This window comes from Dendrobates tinctorius, unplaced genomic scaffold (genome assembly GCF_039654945.1).
Source record: "Dendrobates tinctorius isolate UK_male_01 unplaced genomic scaffold, ASM3965494v1 ptg000039l, whole genome shotgun sequence".
Classification (NCBI taxonomy): domain Eukaryota; kingdom Metazoa; phylum Chordata; class Amphibia; order Anura; family Dendrobatidae; genus Dendrobates; species Dendrobates tinctorius.
This window is the reverse complement of record NW_027361707.1, coordinates 16,541,027-16,567,814: the sequence shown is the minus strand read 5'-3', so window position 1 is coordinate 16,567,814 and position 26,788 is coordinate 16,541,027. Positions and strand designations below refer to the sequence as shown.

Here is a 26,788-nt window from a genome sequence, read left to right as displayed (position 1 = left end):
GATCTACTAGAGGAGGACACAGCTGCTTCTAAAGGGTTTATCTGAGAATTCTCAGTACATACACATAGAGCCCACAGCAGACACATATGGAGGAGCTCTAATGTATTTTACTTCTATGGAGGTTTCTTCTAGCCTCCTCCTTTTGCTGCTCAATAACACATAGGAATCCATCATACCTTCATATTGAAGTAAACCATCAGTACATATCTCCACTATATTTCCATACTGTCTTCCCCCACACAGTAGTACCTCCTAGCTCAGAGGCAAGAAGTCTATCACATCTGTCAAGATAGTGAGACGGGGGAAAGCCCACTTTCAGACCACTTTAGCCTACCTCTCTTATTTAATTTTCATAGTTATATATTTTGCCCATATTTTATCTTATGAAGTCTCCCAGGAAGTGATAGACCCCCTTTCAACACCAAAAAAACCTGATGTTTCCTCAGAGCTTTAAATGACGGCATCTTCAAAGAGTTAAGACATTACAATAGGGAAACGAAAGAAAATGTATTGTAAACGATGGGCATTCTAACATGATGACCTCAGGTCTGCTGCATCTGTATGATGTTCCATGTAATTAGACTTTGGGTTATATTCCTTTGATCTCCTTCTGTTTTGCCTTCTGTTCTGTACACAACATTGTAATGTGGACGTAAAACTATAAAGGTTGTCATTCCCATGCTGTCCACAGACTAGCAACTATGTCACTGCTATCTCCAACCAGTAGCACATACAAAATAAATTCTTACATTTGGAACAAAGCTTGGCGTGATGGATTTCTCCAATACTGCATCCCAATTCATGTCAGCCAAGTATGGAGAAGTCTGGATGTCAGCTAATGATGAAAAGCGGCACTCTAGGTCCTTGGTGAGAAGCTGCAAAAAAAACACAATAATGGCAATCATTGTCATTTTAGAACTAACCCGAAATTGCATCACATCCACAAAAAGATGTACAAGTTCAAAAAACTCCTCAACTCTCTGAAAAATAGAATGAAAGAGATTAGTGATGACCAAACGTACTCGCATAAGGAGTTTTTCGAGCATGCTCGGGTGCTAACCGAGTGTCTTCGTTGTGCTCGAATAATATGTTTGAGTCCCCGAGGCTGCATGTCTCGCGGCTGTTTGACAGCGTCAACATATGCAGGGATTTCCTGTTTGTTAGGGTGAGTGCACACGCTGCGGATTCTGCTGCGGGTTTTTTCCCGCGGAAACGCAGGTAAAACCGCAGGTAAAGTGACCTGCGGTTTTGCTGCGGTTTGGCCTGCGGTTTTGCCCTGCGGTTTCACACCTCTACTATGTTAAAGGTGTGAAACCGCAGCAGAATCCGCAGAAACAATTGACATGCTGCAGAATAAAAACCGCAGCTTTTCCGCAGGTAAAAAACCGCAGCGTGAGCACTGCGGTTTTGAAAACCCATAGGCTAACATGGTAAAGTACCATGTCTGCGGAACTGCTGCAGTTCTGCAGGGCCAAAACCGCAGCAGAACCGCAGCAAAACCGCAGTGTGTGCACGTACCCTTAGGCAATCCCTGCGTGTGTTGTGGCTGTTGAGCAACCATGAGACATGCAGCCGCGGGCACTCAAACATATTATTCGAGCACAATGAAAAATCATCAGTGTATCAAATACTTATTTTCTCCACTGTATATAGGCCCCTCAAAGTCACTTCAAAACTGAATAGGTTTGTAAAAAATGTGATTTCTAAATTACTTTGAAAAAATGAAAAATTGCTGCAAAATTTTAACTCTTCTAACATCCTAACAAAATAAAAGGACATTTTTAAAACAATGCTAATGTAAAGAAAACATACGGCAATTTTTTTTATTAACTATTTTGTGTGGTATGACTACCTGGTTTAAGGATACAAAGCTTAACAATTAGTAAACTTTCTAAAAACATTACTGACCTAAATTTAACGCTAACATAAAGAACAGTCCGTCACGAAAAAACTCAGAATCGCTGAGACATGTTGAAGCATTCCAGAGGTATTAGCACATAAAGTGATGCATGTCAGATTTGAAAAATGGGGCTTGGTCATTATGCTCAAAATTGGCACTGTCATTAAGGGGTTAAGCAAGCTTAAAAATCATTTCACCCAAGGAACGAATGTTTTGATTGTGAATAGGGTGGTTGACGTCCTGTTTAGATAGGCCGATAATTGGTTCCAGATTATTGGCCAGTGCAAATGCAGCTTAAAAAGGAAATAGACTTTTGGGAGATTGTTTTATGTTTTAGGTCGATTAAATTTTAGCAGACCAGTGGCGGTCCGGAGACCCCCACAATCACTCAAAAGACCTTTGAGACGTTTGCGCTTTAACAGACAAGAGACTGATCATAAAGCAGAGTACAGATGCAGTATACTGTAAAGTCATAGGCTTTCTGTGAGATCCTGTGCAAGTCTGAGAAGCCTTTTGTGTGTGTCTGGATCCTGAGACCTCCACCAATCGCTCAAATTTGCTCAGAATTGAAGGACGTTAATCATGTAAGATAGATCCTAAAAGCTAAGTTACTCTTTAGATGAAGGCAGTAATACTAGTAAATATTTAATGAGTACTGAGATTCCTCTATGGTCTGTAGTCTTGTGATGGCTGGCAACGATTAACAGCACCCATCATCTCCTTACCATTTTTAAGGACATACTGGGAATTGTAGGTTTATGCAACACAATAGTGTTTACTGGGGACTGACCTGACTTTGCAATTCATTGCTGTACTAAGCTTGGAGCACTATTTATGTACTGATAGTGGTTCTGGTACTGTGCCCATATACTGATGGTGGTTCTGGTGTGGTATTCATGTACAAATAGTGGTTTATGTGATATATTGCCAAACTGATAATGGTTCTAGTGATGTATCTATGTACTGATGATGATATTGGTTTTGTATTCTTGTCCTGATAGTGGTTCTGGTGCTGTATTACTGTATTGATGGTGGTTCTCTTGTTTTATTCATGCAATGATGGTAGTTCTGGTGATGTATTTTGTACTGGTGATGATGTTTCTGTGGCTGTATTCATGTACTTATAATGCTTCTGCTACCACATTAATGTACTGATGGTGGTTATTGTGATGTATTCATGTACTAATGGTGATTAGTTTTTTGAATTTATGTACTGATAATGTTTTTGGCGCAATACTCGTGTATTTATGGTGGTTCTAGTGCTTGTAGATTGTGAGCCCTCTCGGGCAGGGTCCTCTCTCATCCTGTACTAGTCGGGACTTGTATTGTTTAAGATTACTGTACCTGTATTTATTATGTATACCCCTCTTCACATGTAAAGCACCATGGAATAAATGGCGCTATAATAATAAATAATAATAATTTACGCTTCCATTCAAAAGTTTAGGGTCACTTAGAAATGTCCTTATTTTTGAAAGAAAAGCACAGTTTTTTCCAATGAAGCTAACATTAAATGATTCAGAAATACACTATATACATTCTTAATGTGGTAAATGACTATTCTAGCTGCAAACGTCTGGTTTGCAATGCAATATCTTCATAGGTGTAGAGAGGCTCATTTCCAACAACCATCACTCCAGTGTTCTTATGGTACTTTGTGTTTGCTAACTGTGTCAGAATACTAATGGATGGTTAAAATACCCTTGAAAACCCTTGTGCAAGTATGTTAGCACAGCTGAAAACAGTTTGGCTGATTAGAGAAGCAATAAACCTGAACTTCCTTTGAGCTAGTTGAGAATCTGGAGCATTACATTTGTTGGTTTCATTAAATTCTCAAAATGGCCAGAAAAAAAGAACTTTAATGTGAAACTCGACAGCCTATTCTTGTTCTTAGAAATAAAGGCTATTCCATGTGAGAAATTGCCAAGAAACTGAAGATTTCTTACAACGGTGTGCACTACTCCCTTCAAAGGAGAGCACAAACAGGCTCTAACCAGAGTAGAAAGAGAAGTTGGAGGCCCCGCTGCACAACTGAGCAACAAGACAAGTACATTAGAGTCTGTAGTTTGAGAATTCGACGCCTCACAGGTCCTCAACTGGCAGCTTCATTAAATAGTACACGCAAAACGCCAGTATTAATGTCTACAGTGAAGAGGCGACTCTGGGATTCTGGCCTTCAGGGCAGAGTGGCAAAGAAAAAGCCATATGTGAGACTGGCTAATAAAAGGAAAAGATAAATATGGACAAAAGAACACAGACATTGGACAGAGGAAGATTAGAAAAAAGTGTTATGGACAGATGAATCCAAGTTTGAGGCGTTTGGATCACACAGAAGAACATTTTTGAGACGCAGAACAACTGAAAAGATCCTGGAAGAGTGCCTGATGTTATCTGTCAAGCATGGTGGAGGTAATGTGATGGTCTGGGGTTGCTTTGGTGCTGGTAAAGTGGGAGATTTGTACAAGGTAAAAGGAATTTTGAATAAGGAAGGCTATCACTCCATTGTGCAACGCCATGCCATACCCTGTGGACAGCGCTTGATTGGAGCCAATTTCATCCTACAACAGGACAATGACCCAAAGCTCACTTCCAAATTATGCAAGAATTTAGGGAAGAAGCACGCAGCTGGTATTCTATCTGTAATGGAGTGGCCAGCGCAGTCACCAGATCTCAACTCCATTGAGCTGTAGGAGCAGCTTGACTGTATGGTACGCAAAAAGTGCCCATCAAGCCAAACCAACTTGTGGGAGGGTTTTCTGGAAGCATGGGGTGAAATTTCTCCAGATTACCTCAGCAAATTAACTGCTAGAATGCCAAAGGTCTGCAATGCTGTAATTGCTGCAAAGGGAGCATTCTTTGATGAAAGCAAAGTTTAAAGGATAAAATTATTATTTCAAATAAAAAAAATTTATTTGAACCTTGTAAATGTCTGGACTAGATTTTAAATTCATTTGGCAACTCATTTGATTAATAAAAGTATGAGTTTTCAAAGAAAACCAAAAATTGTCTGGGTGACCCCAAACTTTTGAACGGTAGTGTACATGTACTGATGCTGGTTCTGATGCTATATTTATGTACTGATGGTTCTTCTGCTGATGTCATCATGTACTAATGAGGGTAATGGTGCTGGATTTATGTACCCATGACAAGGTTTGAGGGCTGTATTCATGTACTGATTTTAATTCTGGAGATATATTAATAAACTGATTGCTGTTTTGAATATGTATTTATGTACTGATGATGGTTTTGTAGATGCATTCATGTACTGATAGTGATTCTGGTTCTGTATTCATGTACAGATTCTAATTCTTACTGTAATAGAGATGTAGTAAACCTTAATTTTTCAGACTTGGTTTTATGGTCAGCATCCCATGCACACAAAGACTGAAAATACAACTGTTTGAATGGGGCCATATATGTCAGACGAACAAGTGTTTGATTAAAGCTCCCATAAGCATTAGAGGCTGTCAGCTCAACAATGGTTCGATTAAATGTTTGACCAGTCGCTATCTCACCCAATTCTCCTGAGCGCTCCTGAGTTCTTTATGAGAAGGCCGCTGTGACATCTTAAATCAAGGATTTTTTCTTGGGAGATTAAAAGGGGTTTGCAGTCTGAAATCATACATACAGGATTCTCATTTCCCCAACAATAATTTTTCATTGGACCCCATACACATTAGGCTGTCGGCCGAACTTGTCAATATTGGTGAGTGAGATTTGTCCGTGATGTAGAATTATTCCTTAAGTGAATTCACTCTTCTGTTATCAATCCACCTTTGTGTACAACTCTGACTTACTGAAGCAAAAATCCTGCCCCATTTATTTAAAAAGTGGCAAATTTATATGTTTTTCATATTTTTGCTTTTGATAGTGAAATCAGCAATGGATAAAGAAACCTTCTCTACATATTATGAAATCTTTTCCATATTGTCAGAATAGCTTTGATGATAACATTCAGATGAGTAGCTCTGAGAAGAGAAGTGTCAACTGCGTTTAATGTCTGCTGGTTAATCAGGGAACATTTTCCGTTCTGTGTTCAAAGAAGTGTGATCTCAAGTAGCAGCTCCAAAACATAAGGTATTTTCAAGGACATACTGTAGGAAAACATCATATACATTGTCAGCACTTTTAGCTGTCGTGAAGCTAGCTCCTTTCTTACAATTTCTATGTAATGGACCTACTTTTTGGAGATTCTAGAAAATTGATGTGATAGAGTTATAATTAGCAAAGATGCAATATTCCCAAGGGAACTGTAAATGCAGGAGGTCTCCTGTGGCCACATCTGAAGGAGGTCTCCTAGGGCCACATCTGAAGGAGGTCTCCTAGGGCCACATCTGAAGGAGGTTTCCTAGGGCCACATCTGAAGGAGGTTTCCTAGGGCCACATCTGAAGGAGGTCTCCTAGGGCCACATCTGAAGGAGATCTCCTAGGGTCACATCTGAAGGAGGTCTCCTAGGGCCACATCTGAAGGAGGTCTTCTGTGGCCACATCTGAAGGAGATCTCCTAGGACCACATCTGAAGGAGGTCTCCTAGGGCCACATCTGAAGGAGGTCTCCTAGGGTCACATCTGAAGGAGGTCTCCTAGGGCCACATCTGAAGGTACATCTATAATGTAGTAGCTAATGAAGAACGGATAATACCTGAACACTTTATTATCTCTACCCTAACTGGCTTAAAATTAGTTCTCTGTGGCAAGGTCCTTGGGGAGCGCTGCTAGCTGCATGTTGGAGAGCAATGATTTATTAGAGTCTGAAGAAGCAGAAACAAGTATTCTTTTTTATGATCATTTTTTTCACCAATTTAGACAACTGTATGAATAATGAAAGGCTATCATCTTTATATAAGTGTTATTAATATCACAATATTGTTGGAGGAACAGCATTAGTTGGTCACTATATGGTGGTATCATTCAGTCATTGTATAGTGTTATAAGTTAGTCACTGTATGGTGGTATTATTTATTCATTGTAAGGCAGTATTATCACACACTTGTGAGGCAGTGACCCCTGTTACAGCTAGGGAGAGCTGTATGTTCTCCCCAGGATACGCATGAAGGCGTATGGAGCCTATGGGAAATGCATTGCGGTCACAGGTGTAGCTGGGATTGCAATGGTGAATGGTGACTGATGTCACAGGTAGGGGTCACTGTGTGTTCTCCCCAGGTTGTGCATGGAGAGGTATGAAGCCCATAGGTGTGCATGGCAGTCACGGGCGTAGCAGTGACTGTAATGCAGTTTAACCCCTTAGTGACGCAGCCACATTTTTAAAATCTGACCAGTGTCACTTTATGAGGTAATAACTCTGGAACGCTTCAACAAATCCCAGTGATTTTGAGACTGTTTTTTCGTGACACATTATAATGTATGATAATGGTAAATTTAGGTTGATATGTTTTGTGTTTATTTATAAAAAATATCAGAAATTTGATACAAATGTTAAAAAATTAGCAATTTTCAAGCTTTAAGTGATTATGCCTTTAATCCAGATAGTCATACCACACAAAAACATTACAAAATAACAATTATCACATGACTGCTTTACATCAGTACAATTTGTAAAATGTTATTTTATTTTGTTAGCCTTTTAGGAGGTTTAAAACTGTAGCAGTTATTTTTCCTTTTTTCAAGGAAATTTACAAAATTCATTTTTTTAGGGACCTATCCATGTCTAAAGTGACTTTGGGGGTCCCATATATTTGGAAACCCCCAAAAGTTATACCATTTTAAAAACATCACACCCTAACATATTGAAACCTGCTATCAGGTAGTCTATTAACCCTTCAGGTGATTTTAAGAAATTAATGTGACATGACAGGAAAGAAAGTGCATTTTTACCACCTAAATGCCGTTAACTTCTGAACAGGTTACAACAGCCGTCAGACTCTAATGCTGCTATTTGGTCATGAATTGCCATGGCAAACATCAGGACCACACAATCAAGATCTGGAGGCACCAATTGGGATAAAGAGGAAGCTCCCAAACTCTGTTAGCCATTTATATGATGTAGTCACTATTGACAGCAGCACCTAAGGGGTTAAACAGATTTGGCTGGTGACAACACTGACTGTGGCTGATACAGCAAGTTGTCAGCTATAGTGTACAGGCGACAACTGCTGGATTGTCACCTGTATTGGGAGGCTATTCTCTTATATCTCAGGTGAGTTAAAAGATGTATTTGCAGTCATTAAGGGGTTAGCAATAAAAAAAAAAACAAGTGTAGCCTTGGACATGCTATTGTCCAAGACAGATGTGGGGAAAACCTGCTCTGGAATGTGTGTTTTGAAACTGACTGCAGTATGTCAGTGGTGCAGTCCGTTTCATTTCCGGTCCGGGTTTTCCATGTGGCTGAATGCCACAGGTTCTGGGTTAAAATCCCTGTAGTAAGGGGTATGGGTGTGTCAGGTGCAGAATCAGTGTCAGTCTGGTGTGTGCTGATGTGCAGAGCAGAGGCCTGCAGAGCACTGGCTGTGTGTGTGAAGCAGCGCAGGCCAGCAGCCAGGGCAGCTGAATAGCCTGGTATCGCAGTGCACAAAGCCATGGAAGTCATCCACGGTAACTGGTCTCGGATGTGGACAATCTTGTGCCCGGAAGTGAAACGGAGGTGGATGTCCTGTGCCCAAAAGAGTACTGGCGTGTGTAACGATTGCTAAACAGGTGGATATGGTGCCTGGATGCAATCCGGAGGATATCCAGGACTGTGTACAGCTGTGTGAGTAAAGAGACAGTAATGCAGTGGTGCAGGACACCCACGGGAACTAGTCAGAGGAAAACTGGCGTGTGTAGAGCCTGCAACATGTAATGCTGTGTGAATAAAGAGACTGGGATACAGTGGTGCAAGGCACCCACGGGAACTAGTCAGAGGAAGACTGGCGTGTATAGAGCATGCAACATGTAATGCTGTGTGAATAAAGAGACTGGGATACAGTGGTGCAAGGCACCCACGGGAACTAGTCAGAGGAAGACTGGCGTGTGTAGAGCCTGCAACATGTAATGCTGTGTGAATAAAGAGACTGGGATACAGTGGTGCAAGGCACCCACGGGAACTAGTCAGAGGAAGACTGGCGTGTGTAGTGCCTGTAACATGAAATGCTGTGTGAATAAAGAGACTGGGATACAGTGGTGCAGGGCACCCACGGGAACTAGTCAGAGGAGGACTAGCGTGTGTAGAGCCTGCAACATGTAATGCTGTGTGAATAGAGTCTTGGATACAGCGAACAGACACCCACGAGAACTAGTCAGAAGAAGATTGGTGCGTTTAGTGTCTGTAAAATGAATGTTGCCGTATAATATACAGTATATTCTGCAAATGGTGAAATGGATACTAATTATATGCACTGAAGTTACATGCACTTGTGTGGATTGGACTTTTAATGCTGTGAGGAAACACATTAAAGAGACTTTTGTGTTTGAATTTTGTGGGTCACTGCCTCTTCGCTGCATACGGTGCTACCGTGGCACTACACACTATACAGAATTGTTATTCATTCCAATATATTGGTATTAGTTACTGTAAAGAAGTATTATTCAGTCACTATAAGGTGGTATTATTCACTCTTTGTGCCCTAGTATTATTCAGTCATTGCATAGTGGTATTATTTACTCTCAGTGCCGTAGTATTATTCATTCATTACATGGTGGTAATATTCTATGAGCAGTAGCATTATTCAGTCATTGTAAAGTTGTATTATACACACTCTGCAGTAGTATTATTCAGTCACTGCATAGTGGTATTATTTACACTCTGCAGCAGTATTATTCAGTCACTGCATAATGGTATTATTCATACTCTGCAGTAGTGTTATTCAGTCACTGCATAGTGGTATTCACACTCTGCAGTAGTATTATTCAATCAATGCATAGTGGTATTATTTGTGCTGTGTTCTCATTCTTTGCAGCAGTATGATTCATTCAATGTATGGTGTTATTATTCTCATTCTGTGCAGTAGGACTATTCAGTCATTGTATGGTGGTACTATTCACACTATGTGCAGTAGTATTATTCAGTCATTGTATAGTGGCTTCAGGGCCACCATCACGGTATTACTGCCCTCACTGCTGTGTGAGGCCAGTGAACAGAAGTAAAGAGCGGGGACGCGGACCTGGTCCGCCCTCCTCTTTTGTGCTTCTGCTCACCTGGCCCCAGGATATCGTGTGCATCTCGGCGTAGGGAGGCTTGGAGTTCTCTTGGCCGTGATTGCCATGCAGCTTCAAGGGAGTCCCTCCGCCTCCTCTGTGATGCACTGCTCATCACATATGCACCGTCACGTAAGTGCGCAAGGATTCCCATCCAGAAGTGGAGTTGCAGGGGATCATATGAGAGGTAAGTAGAGAAAAACTTTTTTTTTCAATAGAATTACTTAAATGGTTTTGAGAACAGCAGATTATGAATTGGGAGTTGGAGGGAGCAAATGATGATTTGGGAGTGGGGGAAGAGCAAATTACAAATTGGGAGTGGGAGGAGAGCAAATGATGAATTGGGAGGGAGCGGGGTGGTGGTGAGAGCAAATGCTGAATTGGGAGTGGGGGTGGGAGAGAAAATGCTGAATTGGGAGTGGGGGTGGGAGAGCAAATGATGAATTGGGAGTGGGGAGACAAATGAAGAATTGGTAGTGAGGATGGTGAGAGGAAATGCGAAATTGGGAGTGGTGAGAGCAATTGCTGAATTGGGAGTGGGGGGTGGAGGGAGAAAATGCTGAATTGGGAGTGGCTAACACAATTCCAAAAGAAAGAAAATTATGGGTATAACAATAAATTATATTGATAAGCTCAAAAGAAAATCAATAATTTTTAATCCCATAAAAATGATGTTGGACTCACACTGTATACTCCAAATAGATACTAATAAAAAGAAAAAAATGGAGTTCCATACAGAAATTATAAAAAATACATATGTTTATTTATTACATCAAGTGACATGCATGTATTTAATATTTACTAGAAAAAAGACCCTAAAAACATATATATATATATAAGCCCAAGGCACTTGATACTACTTTTTTCTTTTTTGTGCAATATTTTTACATTATTATATTACCCTATTGTGTGCCTTGGGCTTATATATACATTTTTTTAGGGTCTTTTTTCTAGTAAATATTATATACATGCATGTCACTTGATGTAATAAATAAACATATGTATTTTTTATAATTTCTGTATGGAACTCCGTTTTTTTCTTTTTATTTGAATTGGGAGTGGGGCTGGGGGAGCAAATGATGAAGTGGGGGTGGGGAGAGCAAATTATGTATTGGGAGTGGGGGGGCAGAGCAAATGCTGAATTGGGAGTGGGGAGTGTTATGATTGAGTCACCGAGGAGGAAAAAACAAAAATGCAAGCTCAGCCCAGAAAATCAGAGAGGTTGGAAACTAGCGGATTCCAGACCTCTAATCCTATCACACAACTAGCAGTAGCCGTGGAGTGTTCCTACGGTGATCCTAGACACCTCGTCACAGCCGGAGATCTAAATAACCCTAAAGAGAGAAAAGGGAAAAACTGACTGCCCCAGAGCAGACCCCAAAGCAATAGGCAGCCCCCAACATATAACGACGGTGAAGCAAGATGAAAACACTAACACAGATAGAAAGATAGGATGAGCAAACGATGGGGCCCAAGCTAACTAAAAAGGACAGGACAGAAAAGCTGCTGTCTGCAATCCGAGAAAACCCTGCTAAAAATATTACCAACACAACTGATAAGCAAAAAGGACCCTGAAGTCACTAGACTTCAAACCCTATATCAGCACTCAGAATATTCTGAAAGCAGAGCAAAAGAGAACACTGATCAAGGAATAAGAATCCAGCACACCCCCAGCCGGGGATGGCTGAACTACAAAACAAGGTAAACAAAACCAAAACTAATAAGTTCAATAGCAGAGCAAAAATTTATCTTTGGGAAGCAGGAATCAGACTGGTCTCCAAGAATCCAGCAGAGAAATCACCAGCCACTCAGAAGGGCGTCGGCTGCCTTATATCCAGTCTGAAGTTCCTGCTACCCTGTCACAATCCACCTGATCAGGTGTTTGGTTTCTTTCATCCAAATCAGCCTCACTACCTTCCTTCACCAGAAGAGGGAGATCCTCGGACACAAAAGGTGAATGAACAGATCAGCTCACAACAGGGGAGAGCAAATGCTGAATTGGGAGTGGGGGAGGTGAGAGCAAATGATGAATTGGGAGTGGGGGGAGAGAAACTTCAATGGAGTCCATCTGCCTCCTCTGCGATGTGCTGCTTACCATCATGTAAGAGCGCTAGGATGCCAGTCCAGAAGTGGAGTTGCAGGGGATGATGTGAGAGGTAAGAAGAGAAAACTATTTATTTTCAATAAAATTAATTAAATGGTTTTCGGGGACAGGAAGTGAAAAATTGGGAGTTGGGGGGAGCAAATGATAATTTGGGAGTGGGTGAAGAGCAAATTACAAACTGGGAGTGGGAGGAGAGCAAATTACAAACTGGGAGTGGGGGGCAAATGAGGAATTGGTAAGGGGTGGGGAGAGCAAATGCTGAATTATGGTGGAGAGAGCAAATGATGCATTGGGATGGGGAGAGCAAATGATGAATTGGTGAATTGGGAGCGGGGGGAGCAAATGATGAATTGGGAGTGAGGTGGTGGGGAGAGCAAATGCTGAATTGGGAGTGAGGGTGGGAGAGCACATGATAAATAGGGAATGGGGGGAGAGCAAATGATGAATAGGGAGTGGGGGGAGAGCAAATGATAAATTGAGGGTGGGGAGAGCAAATGAATTGGGAGAGGAGGGAGAGCAAATGATAAATTGAGGGTCGGGAGAGCATATGATGAATTAAGAGTGGGGGACAACACATGATGAATTGAACATGGGAGTGGGGAGAACAAATGATAATTAATTGAGGGTGAGAGGAAAGCAAATGATGAACTGAGAGTGGAAGACAAGAAAAATAAACAAATTGAGGGTGGAAGACAGCAAATGATGATGAATTAAAAATGGGGGTGGGAGAGACAGAGGACATGACATAATGAATTTGTGCAGAGGGGTGCATGTAAAGATATGAATCCAGGAGTGGTAGGTACAAAGTGGGGGGCGTTGAGAATGTAATGAATTGGGGGAAAGACTACACTTGTTTGCTAATTCATTAATATATTTATTGGTTGGGAAAAGTAGCTATGTATAGTTAGTGGGGGGACAGTGATGAATTACAATTTATAACTGCAATTGTGGGTTGCATAATAGCTAATTATATATTAATGGTGGGTGCACATCTGTATAAAGCTGCGACGTGTTGAATTTGGGGAATGTGCTGATAGGCCGTCTGTGCTGGATAAAGGAGAAAAGTGAAGGTGTAACTTGTCGTGGCAGCAGGCTTGAAAAGTATTTTGGACAGAACAAAAGCTGATGGCTATGTATGTGATATGATGTTCGATGGGAACTGTTAATGAGTGATTGGTGAGGACGTGGAGCGGAAGTCAAGTTTTTCCAAAAGTGGGCGGTGGGACTGTGAAAGTTTTAAGGGGTAGAGGTGGAGCTGGGGTGGAGCGTGGGTGGAGTCTCAAGGGGGCATGAAAATTTTGCCAGTATGTAGCCCTGAAATTTCTAGTGGCAGCCCTGAGTGGCATTAATCAGTCACTGTATTGTCGTACTCATATTATAGTTGAATTCTTTTTGGTTACAGTGCATTGGTTCTATGTATGGTCTCTGTACAATGTTATTATTCATTCACTTGTCTTAGATCCCCCTAGGCAGGTTGAAGCTGCTGTACACATTTCTTCTGTTAAATCTGGTTGCCTTTGTATGACCTACATAGTCCTATCTCTCTCTTTTTCTCTCATAAATTTCCAGAAAAATAAAGCAGTATTTTTTCAGCTTTTCTATAAACTGCTGCACACATGTAAGCACATATTAAACACAATATGCAAGCAATGAAAGAATGAATAAAATATTACCTTTTTAAGTAACACCACCATGTTTTTACACCACGTGGAGGAATAATGCACTCTTTCTATCTTGAACATGTTAAGAATATCATCTATTGGAGTAGTAGAATGGATTTCATAAGGCCTCTAGAAAAAAATGAGAATGTGGTGGTAATTCTATTTAATATATTATAATATAATATGGTATAGTCTTTATAGTTGAATATAAGTCACATGTATGATATATTTTATTTAAGACAGAAGAAAATAAACAGTAGCTGATGTATTGTAATGCTATGTATACTGTGTGTATATATATATTATTATTATTATTTATTATTATAGTGCCATTTATTCCATGGCGCTTTACATGTGAGGAGGGGTATACATAATACATACAAGTACAGTAATCTTAAACAATACAAGTCACGACTGGTACAGGATGAGAGAGGACCCTGCCCACGAGGGCTCACAATCTACAACGGGATGGGTGAGGATACAGTAGGCGAGGGTAGAGCTGGTCGTGCAGCGGTTTGGTGGATCGGTGGTTACTGCAAGTTGTAGGCTTGTCGGAAGAGGTAGGTCTTCAAGTTCTTTTTGAAGATTTACATGGTAGGCGAGAGTCTGATATGTTGTGGTAGAGAGTTCCAGAGTAGAGGGGATGCACGGGAGAAATCTTGTATGTGATTGTGGGAAGAGGAGATAAGAGGGGAGTACAGAAGGAGATCTTGTGAGGATCGGAGGTTTCGTGCAGGTAAGTACCAGGAGACTAGGTCACAGATGTACGGAGGACTCATGTTGTGGATGGCTTTGTATGTCATGGTTAGGGTTTTGAACTGGATTCTTTGGGTAATGGGGAGCAAGTGCGGGGATTGACAGAGGGGAGAGGCCGAGGAATAGCGGGGGGGACAGGTGGATTAGTCGGGCAGCAGAGTTAAGAATAGATTGGAGGGGTGCGAGAGTGTTAGAGGGGAGGCCACAGAGCAGGAGGTTGCAGTAGTCAAGGCGGGAGATGATGAGGGCATGGACTAGGGTTTTTGCAGATTCTTGGTTGAGGAATGTACGGATCCGTGAAATATTTTTGAGTTGAAGTCAGCAGGAAGCGGAAAGGGCTTGGATATGTAGTTTATATAATATATATATATTGTAAGGAGGCTAAAGGCCGCGCAATCACCAATGGGAGGTATGTGTCACAGAGATGTTTGCTATCTGTGAGGTAACCGGAGTATTTTCTTTAGTACACATAAGCATTAAGATGTCGTTTGGGGCACATGGGTCCAAGTTGCGGGTAGGTATGAGAGATGGGCGGGTCTGGCTACCCACATACCTCACAATTTGGCGTGGTTACAGCTTATGTAATGGAGGCTGTTATTTGGCACATGGTCTGTGTGTTGGGAGGCAGAAGGACTCCTGTGTGCATGTCTTCAGACCGAGCATGTGAGCTGGACATTACACCCAGCCTGTGTGCCAATAGGCCTGGCAGAGCAGAGCTCTGCTATGGACATTGATGCTTTGTTTTGCTTGCTCTAAAGGTTGTTAACCTTTTTGTTAGTGCTTCCATGTTTATGAAGCAAATAAACCCACATGAACATTTAAAGGAGCGTTCCTCCTGTTTTCCTCCTGATGCACCTGAGTGAGTACAACAGTTGGTGCTAAACTGCGGGCATCGGTCCAGGAGGTACCTGGGAGGATTACTGCAGGCGATTACTGTGGATTGGTGGGTCCATGAACGCTGGGCAGCTTGCTGTGGATCGGCGTGTCCACGAAATCTGCAGATTGGAGGCTTGTAGAGCCGTGCAGAGAGGTGCAGAGCTTTGCAGAGCAGTGAAAAGCCTTGCTGTGCAGAGAAGTGCAGAGCCATGCAGAACCTTGCAGAGCAGTGTGGAGCCCTGCTGTTTGGAGCCATGTAGAGCCGTCAGGAGGTCTGCAGAGCCATCTGAAGGTTCCCAGGAGCTGATGGGGTGTTCACAGAAAGTTGCCCAAAAGGAGGTGGTATTCCAAAAAAGGGTAGTTGCCCAAAAGGGAGCAAAATCCCAAAACAGAGAGTTGCCCAAAAGGGGGTGGAGTCCCCAAAAAAGGTGGAATCCCAAAATGGGGTGGGATCCTTAAAGGGGGTGGTGGCTCTAAAGAGAATAATAACCCAAAAGGGGCGGAGTCCCATAAAGTGAAAGGAGCCTAATAGGGGCAGAGTATCCCAGAGTAAAAGGGGTGACGCAGACAGACTGTTGCCAAGGACAATTGTACTATTTGTGTCCAGTCTGCTGGATAAACTACCCACCTGGCCAGGGGCTACGTGAGTGTACACTGCAAATGAACATAGAGGGCATGTGCAGGCTGGTTGACTCAGAGCTCAGTGACCCTTGTGAAGACTGTGCCCGAGGTCTTTGAGATACCAAAAAGGAAGATCAGGGTCACCCGCATCCATGGGGGCTCTAAAGACTACCCAGTGACCAGGGTGATCCTCAAGATGGCCAGTGACATCCCAAGTCATGATGTCGCCAGGGTCCCACTCCCTAGCTTAACCTATCCAGTGGTAGTAGGCCGGGACTCGGGGCTGTTCTCAAACTTAAGGAAGAAGGGAGCTCCTCTACAGCCAGAGGAGGAACGGCCCTATGTTGAAGGGGGTGGGAAACTTCCGACAGTAACACCTCCCAAATCTGATGGTACAGATGTAAGGGTGACTGGTGGAAGGTATGAGTCTGCCCAATGTACTGACCTGACATCACCTGAAGTAAACCACAGTGTGACTGGGAGTGATGCGGGAGTTTACATCAATTTAGACAGCACATTGAGGGGTTACCTTACTGTGGGGTGTGTCACAGACTCCAGGGGTGACTGTGACTCTGCGAACCAAAGGGAGTCCAGTAAGGGATAGTACATCTTCCCATCACAGATGTAGCCATGGCCACTCAGAAGTGCTCCAAGTGACGATTGCTGAAGAAAGCAGTGGAGCAGGAGTCCGTGATGCTCAGGAGAAGCAGATCATGGGGGGATCCACCTATAGGGAGGCTGGAAATCGGAACAGTGCCCTGGGGGAAGAAGGGAACTGTGATGAGGCGTGTGACCCCATGACAGTGGAGAGAGAACCCTCCAGAGAACCCTAGGCTAGGGAGATGGTGTGTGGGAAGGAGAGCATGAAAGCTTCAGAGAACCCAGCAGAGATCCTGGAGGCAGTAAAAGAAAAAGTCTTGAGACAAGGAACGGAACACAGAGTGGATGAGCTGAAGAAAGAAGTCTCTGAGCTCAGGGATCACCTATTAACATGTCAATCAGTAAACACGGCCATATTGGAAGATATTAGAGGTGCTCAAAGAAGCATTAAGAGGACTTCTACACGAGAAAGAGGTGGTGGTTGCAGACTAACAGTGGCAGTTCCAGAGTGGTAAAGAGGCTGAGCTGCAAATGCCCATCTGATGAGGTGTCTTGAAGAGTTTTAAGCTCAGGGAGAGCTTGCACTAAAGGCTGAACAAGACAATCACCCGGTGGTGGCAGGTGACTAGATGGAAATTCCAGGGCAAAGCAGGAGCTGTCGGTCCCTGAAGTGGATGAGAATTCGCTCTTCAAGTGCGTAGTAGAGGTACCCGAGGACTTGAGAGAAGCCTGTGCCAGTGAGTCTGTGCATGAAAATTTTAGGAAGGCGGTGGAAGTGTGTAGTGTGAACTGGGCTCCAGAGACTAAACAGTTGGTTGTACTGTCAACTAGGGAAGTCACAGTAAAGAGGGTGGCTATCCTGAGTGACATGCACCTACACTGTCTCTGCACGAAATGGATGATCCTGTTGAGGAATGAGGAAGCCGCTCGATGTCTGTAGCTTGCAAGGAGAGCTCAAATTCGGTTGGGGTTGGTGGAAGACATCATACAAGTGCCCAGGAACATGGTGAGGAAAGTTATTGGGAGACTTGGAAAAGTAATACAGAAAATTGTGAATAAATCCGGTGTGGCAAGAGTGAGGATTCTGGCTGATGACGAAGCCCAGGTAGCTCGTGAAGATGGATGGTTTCATTCGTCATTGTCGGATCAATGGAAAGCTTTAGAAATATCCGAATGCTCCTTGAATATCTGGTGGCATACCTAAGAGAGGTAGAGCAGCTAAGACTTGACAGACTGTAGATTAATAAACAGCTCCAGGAAGTGGAAAGAAGATGGTGACCACTTTCAACCCAAGGTATAGAGAGACGAAGGGGTTCTCTAAAGACTGGAAGTACTCGATCTGAAGCTAAGAGCGGAAGTAGAGATAAATGAAATGACTGGTCTTTGGTTTATAAAGACAATAGGAGAAATTGCCAACAGAAAGACAGCCGAAGGTGGCCTAATGGAAAAGGACACGGAAGGGTTAGAAGTAGTGACTCCTCTGTTAACTCAATTCTGAGTAGCCTAGGCAGGAGACCCTGTATCGGATGTGGTGACAAAGAGTCAGACCAGACAGTAGGTATGGGGGCAAGGGAATCGCAATACCATACTGACCGCCGGGGATGGGGGTGGTCTAAAAAAGGGGCCACTCTATCAGAGGAGGTGACGGAGTCAGATGATATATTGTTTCAAAAAGGGTTCAGTGAGAGGGCCCGATTTTGACAGCCAGGTTTACTTTCAAAGGCGACCGAGAAGGGTCTCTGGTTGGGTAATGGAAGGTGAAAAGCCCCACGTCTTTAAGTAGAGGGGAATGTATGGAAGGAGGCAAAAGGCCGCATAATCAATGGGAGGTATGTGTCAGAGATGGCTGCTCTCTGTGATGTAACCTAGAGTATTTTCTTTAGTGCACGTAAGCATTAAGATATCGTTTAGGGCACCTGGGTCCAGGTTGCGGGTAGCTATGAGAGATGGGCGGGTCTGGCTACCCACATAACTCACATCTTGGTGTGGTTACAGCTTTTGTAATGAAGACTGTTGTTTGGCACATAGTCTGTGTGCTGGGAGGAAGAAGGACTCCAGAATGAGCCTGCGAGCTGGACATTACACCCAGCCTGTATGCCCACAGGCCTGGTGGAGCAGAGCCCTGCTATAGACATTGATGCTTTGCTTGCTCTAAAGGCTGTTTACCTTTTGTTGGTGCTTCCGGGTTTATGAAGCAAATAAACCCACATGAACTTTTAAAGAAACGTCCCTAATGTTTTCCTCCTGACGCACGTGAGTGAGTACAACCCTTATATATACTATATATATATATATACAGTGGGGAAAAAAAGTATTTAGTCAGTCAGCAATAGTGCAAGTTCCACCACTTAAAAAGATGAGAGGCGTCTGTAATTTACATCATAGGTAGACCTCAACTATGGGAGACAAACTGAGAAAAAAAAATCCAGACAATCACATTGTCTGTTTTTTTTTCATTTTATTTGCATATTATGGTGGAAAATAAGTATTTGGTCAGAAACAAGCAAGCAAGATTTCTGGCTCTCACAGACCTGTAACTTCTTCTTTAAGAGTCTCCTCTTTCCTCCACTTATTACCTGTAGTAATGGCACCTGTTTAAACTTGTTATCAGTATAAAAAGACACCTGTGCACACCCTCAAACAGTCTGACTCCAAACTCCACTATGGTGAAGACCAAAGAGCTGTCAAAGGACACCAGAAACAAAATTGTAGCCCTGCACCAGGCTGGGAAGACTGAATCTGCAATAGCCAACCAGCTTGCAGCTTGGAGTGAAGAAATCAACTGTGGGAGCAATAATTAGAAAATGGAAGACATACAAGACCACTGATAATCTCCCTCGATCTGGTGCTCCACGCAAAATCCCACCCCGTGGGGTCAGAATGATCACAAGAACGGTGAGCAAAAATCCCAGAACCACGCGGGGGGACCTAGTGAATGAACTGCAGAGAGCTGGGACCAATGTAACAAGGCCAACCATAAGTAACACACTACGCCACCATGGACTCAGATCCTGCAGTGCCAGACATGTCCCACTGCTTAAGCCTGTACATGTCCGGGCCCGTCTGAAGTTTGCTAGAGAGCATTTGGATGATCCAGAGGAGTTTTGGGAGAATGTCCTATGGTCTGATGAAACCAAACTGGAACTGTTTGGTAGAAACACAACTTGTCGTGTTTGGAGGAAAAAGAATACTGAGTTGCATCCATCAAACACCATACCTACTGTAAAGCATGGTGGTGGAAACATCATGCTTTGGGGCTGTTTCTCTGCAAAGGGGCCAGGACGACTGATCCGGGTACATGAAAGAATGAATGGGGCCATGTATCGTGAGAATTTGAGTGCAAACCTCCTTCCATCAGCAAGGGCATTGAAGATGAAACGTGGCTGGGTCTTTCAACATGACAATGATCCAAAGCACACCGCCAGGGCAACGAAGGAGTGGCTTCATAAGAAGCATTTCAAGGTCCTGGAGTGGCCTAGCCAGTCTCCAGATCTCAACCCTATAGAAAACCTTTGGAGGGAGTTGAAAGTCCGTGTTGCCAAGCGAAAAGCCAAAAACATCACTGCTCTAGAGGAGATCTGCATGGAGGAATGGGCCAACATACCAACAACAGTGTGTGGCAACCTTGTGAAGACTTACAGAAAACGTTTGACCTCTGTCATTGCCAACAAAGGATATATCACAAAGTATTGAGATGAAATTTTGTTTCTGACCAAATACTTATTTTCCACCATAATATGCAAATAAAATGAAAAAAAAAACAGACAATGTGATTTTCTGGATTTTTTTTTCTCAGTTTGTCTCCCATAGTTGAGGTCTACCTATGATGTAAATTACAGACGCCTCTCATCTTTTTAAGTGGTGGAACTTGCACTATTGCTGACTGACTAAATACTTTTTTTCCCCACTGTATATATATATATATATATTAGAAAAGTTAAAGGGGTTGTCCGGAGTAACACAGCTCCATCATCTGCATAGTGTCCTCAGCGAGATACTTCAGATCAACTCCCATTAATACAAATTGGGGCAGATTTGCAGTGCCTGGACGTGGGCAATATGTAGTTGATGGAGCTGTGCTGTGCACCTCCATGACTGATTATATCTGGCCACCAACAGAAACAGCTGATCAACGAGGGTGCCAGGTATCACGTCCCCACCAATCTGGTATTGATGAACTATTCTAGGGTGGGCCATCAATACTAAATTACTGGACAGATCTTTTAATAGTTTATTTTTGTCAATTAGCAAAATGCAAATTGCATAAATAAAGGAGAAATCTAAATCCAAGCAATATTTGGTGTGACCGCCCTCTGCCTTCATCACTTCTTCTAGGTACTTGTCACACAGTTTTTGAAGTATATTGGAAGGGAGGTTGTCCCAAACATCTTGGAGAACTAACCACAGATCTTCTATGGATAAACTATAAACACTTCTATTTTTAATGCGTTCTTACTTTGCAGGAATTTTTATCCACACCTGCCTAAAACTTTTCTATATTTAAAATGTACATGAAAAGGTTCATTTCATTCACAATTCTGCTTGTTGATGAGCTCAAATTTACCGTCTTCTCTACAGGATCAAAGTCTACATAGAGCATCTTGTGAAATGTACTAAGATGGAGAAAATATGGAGCTGTATATAGAGTGAGCATCAGTCGCAGGCAAAACTGTGCAGATATTTGGGACAAAAATGGCTTGCAAGACACATGGCAATGTAAGAAAATATTCTCCATAATGCTTCATACACATAAGACAGGTATCTTACCCATGGACTAACCAATAAACATTCAAGCCTACTTAGGCCAAGCATGTATGTTTATTTTTATAGGGAGAGAGGCCACTCAAACACCTTGTATGAGCAAGGGAATCAGTTTTGACACCCAACATATCCAATCTTCGTGCATCCCTGTTAAGGGGATTCATACACATTTGATTGTTGGAATGATTGTGAATGTTTCTGTAAAAGCTGAAGATTTACTGAAGAAGGCAAAATTATGTTTATTAATGGCCAGTGACGTAATATCATGGGACAAGTTACGTGTTTCATTGATTCTAAATAAAGTGAACCCTTTTTGTGACTACCACCCAAAATTGCATTGGAAAGTGGTATTCTAGGTGGTGTGGTCTTCTCAAAGAAGATGGAAAACTGGTCAAGATAAGGGGGGAGATCTTCTCAAACAGGAGGTCCTCAGGAGAGGTTTTGTTCAAATTAATAGTTACAGATCCACTTACCCAACCTCTGAGGAGTTCATAAGCTGTAATCCCTAATGACCACCAATCCACAGGATACGAGTATCCGGACCCCACCTCCATGAACGACTGGAAAACTTCTGGAGCTTGAAATACAAATTTTATATATGAATTAATTACAATAAACTATATTCCATGTGATATCATATTCTGTAGATGTTAGATAATAAGGTAAATACTGTATATATATATATATACCCTGGAACTGTCACTGCTAACTCCACAATAACCAAGGAGCTACTCGCTGCCATCACCAATCGTTTTCCGGCCGATTGGATGCCGTTTTAGGTAGGGCATGGCTTCATGGGTGCTGTTTACAGAACTATTCAATTTTATATTTAATCCAGAACAATAGGCAGTGTTTATCAAAAAAATATACAAAAGGTTTTACAAAGGGGACAAAACAATACAGCATATACAATTACATGTAATGAAAGGAGAAACAGAAGAAACTTACTATGCTGGTCACAGAGATGACTCAGCTAGCGAAGCATAAAGCTTTAATTGGAAATGTCCATTGGACGGGAATCATGCATTCACTGATATGTACATCTTTGCAGGAACACAGATCATACATTGCCTTGACCTTTTATCAGCACCTCAGTTACACTCACACACCTCCACTTGATGACCTCACGTGAGACTGGTTGTGGGATGTTACCAGCTCTTTCCCCACAATAGATATCCTCTTTCAGTCACCTGGGCAGTGCAATAAGTCTGGGCTTCAAAGGGAATTTTAATTAGATTTTTCACATCCCAGCTACAGTATATGTAATTTCATCACTTCTCTATGTCTACTGTGCAGTTCTACATCAGGGGGTTTTTGATTGCAAACTCTGTCTCTTTGAGAGATTCTATGTGAGAGGGGAGGGGGCCAATACCCCCTTTTTTGGAGATGCGTTATGGATCTTGATGTTCTCTATGACACTCATCAATATATTGTATAGTAGTCCACTTTTATTTTATTTTCCAATAGTTTTTATTGGTATTTTAAACTTTAAAAGGGTATGGGTATAGGGTAAGGATAGATAAATGGGGAGACAAGGGAAAAGGGAAGTAGTCCACTTTTAAACCTTTTAGCGTATTTCTTCATCCTTTACCTTTGTATACCATTTTCCATTGTATATATTCAACATATAAAGTTGGATAACTTTGTAAAAACCTTGCTTTTCTTATTTTTTTTTTCTAAATTTGCATTATAGGTTATGACTTCATTTACAATTTTTTTTGTTTTTCAAATAGTTTTATTAGGGTTTTAAATATTTTAATTGGGTGGAAAGACAAGGGGAAGGGGGGGAGCAGGGAGGGAAGGTTGGATATGAGGAAAGGAACATTTACAATTTTTTTTAATCGCCTGTGGAAACAGTTGACAGCCACAAGCCCTAACAATTGATAGTGTTATTGCATCACAATTCACCTCTGCAGAAAAAAACAGGCTTTGATTGCATGTGCTACCCGAATGATTGACTGCCCAGTCCAGTTTACGAGAATGAGTTGTCCGAACGTAATGTGCAAGCTGTTCAGTCAATCTTTCACAAAACACATGATATTAAAAATGATCCTGGATAAACATTACTCTTAAGGTGTATTCCCCAAAGGTCAAGCTCTTTAATTTTTATAACCATATATCACCTTTTTAAAGGGAACCTGTCTGTTGATTCAGGCTGCCCAAACCACAGGCAGCATGATTCAGTGTCTGGCTCCATCATTTTAGCCACATTTTATATACTATGAAATGTTGAGATGTTTCATAAAAAACATACTTTTAAAAGCTAACCAGGGACTATGTGGTCCTGTGGAATAGCCCAAGAGGCCGATCTCCAGTGGCTCCTCCCTGCCCTGTTCCTTTAGTCAAAAAATTTGCTTCCTATACACATATAGAGAGACCTATCAGTCATGGGAATGAGAAAGGGAGAAGTCACTGGAGACCTACTTTTTTTGGATTTATCATCTGAGCCGCAGGGTCTTTGTATGATTTTTAAAAATGTTTTCTCTGAAACGCCCTAATATTTCATAGTGTAACATATATGGCTGAAATGCTGGAGACAGTGACTCATGCTGACCTTGGTTTAGGGTTCTTTTAAAGTGACCCTTTGATATAAACTTGATACTGGTGCAGATCAGTAAACTGCACAGATTTCTAGAAAAAGTTAATTCTGATCTTGTCAAGCCAATTGAAGTTACAGAGATTTGCAAACACATACAAGGTTATGATGGGCATGTGAAGAGAAAAAAAAAAGTGCTCCAGCTCCCATAAAAACATGGATTTTTATTTTTCCATTAAAAACATTTAAACAGTGGCATGCTCATGTGAGGCAGCTCAGGGAACAAGCGACGCGTTTCGATCAGCAAGATCTTTATCACAGCCTGTCTACTGATGGCAACAATGAATTATTTAAACTAGTGAATGACCGATGAAAGAGTTGGTTCACATCACATGGTAATCTCAAAGGTCCTATTCAACTAAATACAAACACAGAGACAATGGAATTGCTAAGTGACCAATCAATGAATACGTTTACATCACATGACAAATTCACAGGTCCTTTTCAGCAAAAATAAATGTACAATGACAAAATACAATGAAAAAAGATAAGAAAAAAACAATAAACTATGTTTCATAATGGAACATCAATTCATTCTTTCTGTTTAGTCCATTTGGAAACCTAGAATTTAAATTAAAAATCCAAAAAGCCTCCCGCGTTAGAAGGCGCTGTCTGGCGTCACCTCCACGTGGGGAGGCAATGATCTTTTCTATTCCAGAAACACAGAAAGTATGTGTGCTGCGGTTATGATGAAAAATCAAATGTTTGGCCGCAGCTGAAACATTACAATTAGAAGCAACACTGTCAATATCTGGGAGATGTTCAGAAATTCTAATTTTAAGTTTTCTTGTGGTGCAGCCAATGTAAAACAAATTGCAAGCCGTGCATGTAATTTGGTAGACAACAAAGGTGGAATTACAATTTATGTATTGTTTGATTGTATGTACCATAGTACCATTATAGTTGTCAAAAGTTTTGATGACAGAAGCATGCTTGCAGGTTCTACATCTATTATGACCGCATTTGAAGAAACCTCTGTATTTTAGCCAGGATTTTTTATTATTTTTGTTTTGAGAGCCAAAAAAGGCACTTGGGGAAACCTTGTTACCAATAGATGGCGCTTTTCTCGAGACTATATTCACACCAGAAGCCAAAATTTGTACTAAAAGTGAATCCTCATATAACATAGGGAGAAAACGATTTATAATGTTCTTGATTTCTCTGTATTGTGGACTAAATTGCACACATACATATGGTTTGTTAGCAAAATTAGTATGTGATTGGTTTTCCCTTTTTTTTTAGGAAGAACAAGTTCCTCTCGACTTTTCTTGGCAACAATGTTTTTTGCTCTGGACAATGTCCAATTTGGATAGTTGCGTTTCTTCAACCTTTTGTCCACCAAATCAAACTCCATGTCAATTTCACCCTTATTGCTACAATTTCTCTTAGCTCTGATATATTCCCTCAAGGGAATGGATTTAATAGTGTGCCTTGGGTGACTGCTGGAAGCATGGAGAATGGTGTTCCCTGAAAAGTTTTTCTAAAGGTTCTGGTAGAAATTGGCTCCCCATCAACTCCCAATAGGTCTAAATCCAGGAACGAAATCCTGCTTAAATCAAACCTATGGGTAAAACAAATGTTGTATTTATTTGAATTGATATAGTTGATAAATTCTGGTATGGCAGATAACCGCAGCACACATACTTTCTGTGTTTCTGGAATAGAAAGGATCATTGCCTCCCTTCCATTGTCTCTGTGTTTGTATTTCGTTGAATAGGACCTTTGAGATTACCATGTGATGTGAAGCATGTCTTTGATTGGTCATTCAATAGTTTAAATAATTAATTGTTGCCATCTGTAGACAGGCTGTGATAAAGATCTTGCTGATCGAAACGCGTCGCTTGTTCCCTGAGCTGCCTCACATGAGCATGCCACTGTTTAAATGTTTTTAATGGAAAAATAAAAATCCATGTTTTTATGGGAGCTGGAGCACTTTTTTTTTTCTCTTCATTGGATCCACGCTTGTACTGGCGGAGTTCCATGCACCCCTGGCAGACCGGTGAGCTGGTTGCTTTCTCTTTATTACGATTTATGATGGGCATGTCTCTGGTGAATTTGCCAATTCCTTAGTGACAAATGGTAAGCAGCAGGGTCCAAGCCAAAGACATAACTTCTCCCACATAAAATTACACCGGGGCTAAATGTTAGATATTCTAAGAATTCTATATTGAATTAAATATTTTCAAATGCCCATTTAGTTAGAACAGTCATTCCATATGGTATGGAAAATAGTGGGGGCAATAAGCTGCACATTAAAGCCCTATTACTTCCTGACCTCAGGCAGGCTTCTTTTTCTTCATAATGACTTGCAGATTTAATATGATATAGCACAGCAAATCAAGAGGGACTTTCGTTTCCTGTATAAAAGCAGAAGCAGGGAATGCAGCAGCCATTTTGGAGTGTATCTGGATAGTGATATGACGTCACAACTCATAGCTTAGCTATAAAGATAGGAAGAGAAAAAACACTATATATTTAAACACATAAACTACGGTATATACATTAGTTACATGGTCCACAAAGTTACAGCTTTCAAAAGTATGTTTTCTCTGAAACGCCGTGGCATTTCAGAGTAAAACATATTTGCTGAAATGCAAGAGCCAGAGCCTGATTCATGCTGCTGATAGTTTTTATAGCAAAACAGTGAGAAAAATTAGTGCATAATGGGAAGAGAATAGCATTGTACACGTTTTTCAGGGCAATTAGAGGCTTTGAAGGGCTGGTGAATCAATTTACTGCAAAAGTGAATTTGCTGAGGAAATTCCAAAAAGCTGGAGAATT

At 41.6% G+C, this 26,788-nt stretch overlaps 1 protein-coding gene and 1 pseudogene across 1 annotated transcript in view; one reads left to right on the top strand and one right to left on the bottom strand.

Moving 5' to 3' along the window:
- The window catches only part of STK32B (serine/threonine kinase 32B), a 363,907-nt gene that overhangs the window by 90,122 nt on the left and 246,997 nt on the right, over nucleotides 1-26,788 (bottom strand). The window contains exons 7-9 of the mRNA XM_073574498.1: nucleotides 21,885-21,988; nucleotides 13,810-13,926; nucleotides 750-875 (exon numbers count right to left, since the gene is read on the bottom strand). Coding sequence (XP_073430599.1) covers nucleotides 750-875; nucleotides 13,810-13,926; nucleotides 21,885-21,988 — 347 coding nt within the window. The remainder of the gene's footprint in view (nucleotides 1-749; nucleotides 876-13,809; nucleotides 13,927-21,884; nucleotides 21,989-26,788) is intronic.
- On the top strand, nucleotides 16,893-21,137 carry LOC141088579 (RNA-binding protein FXR1 pseudogene; annotated as a pseudogene).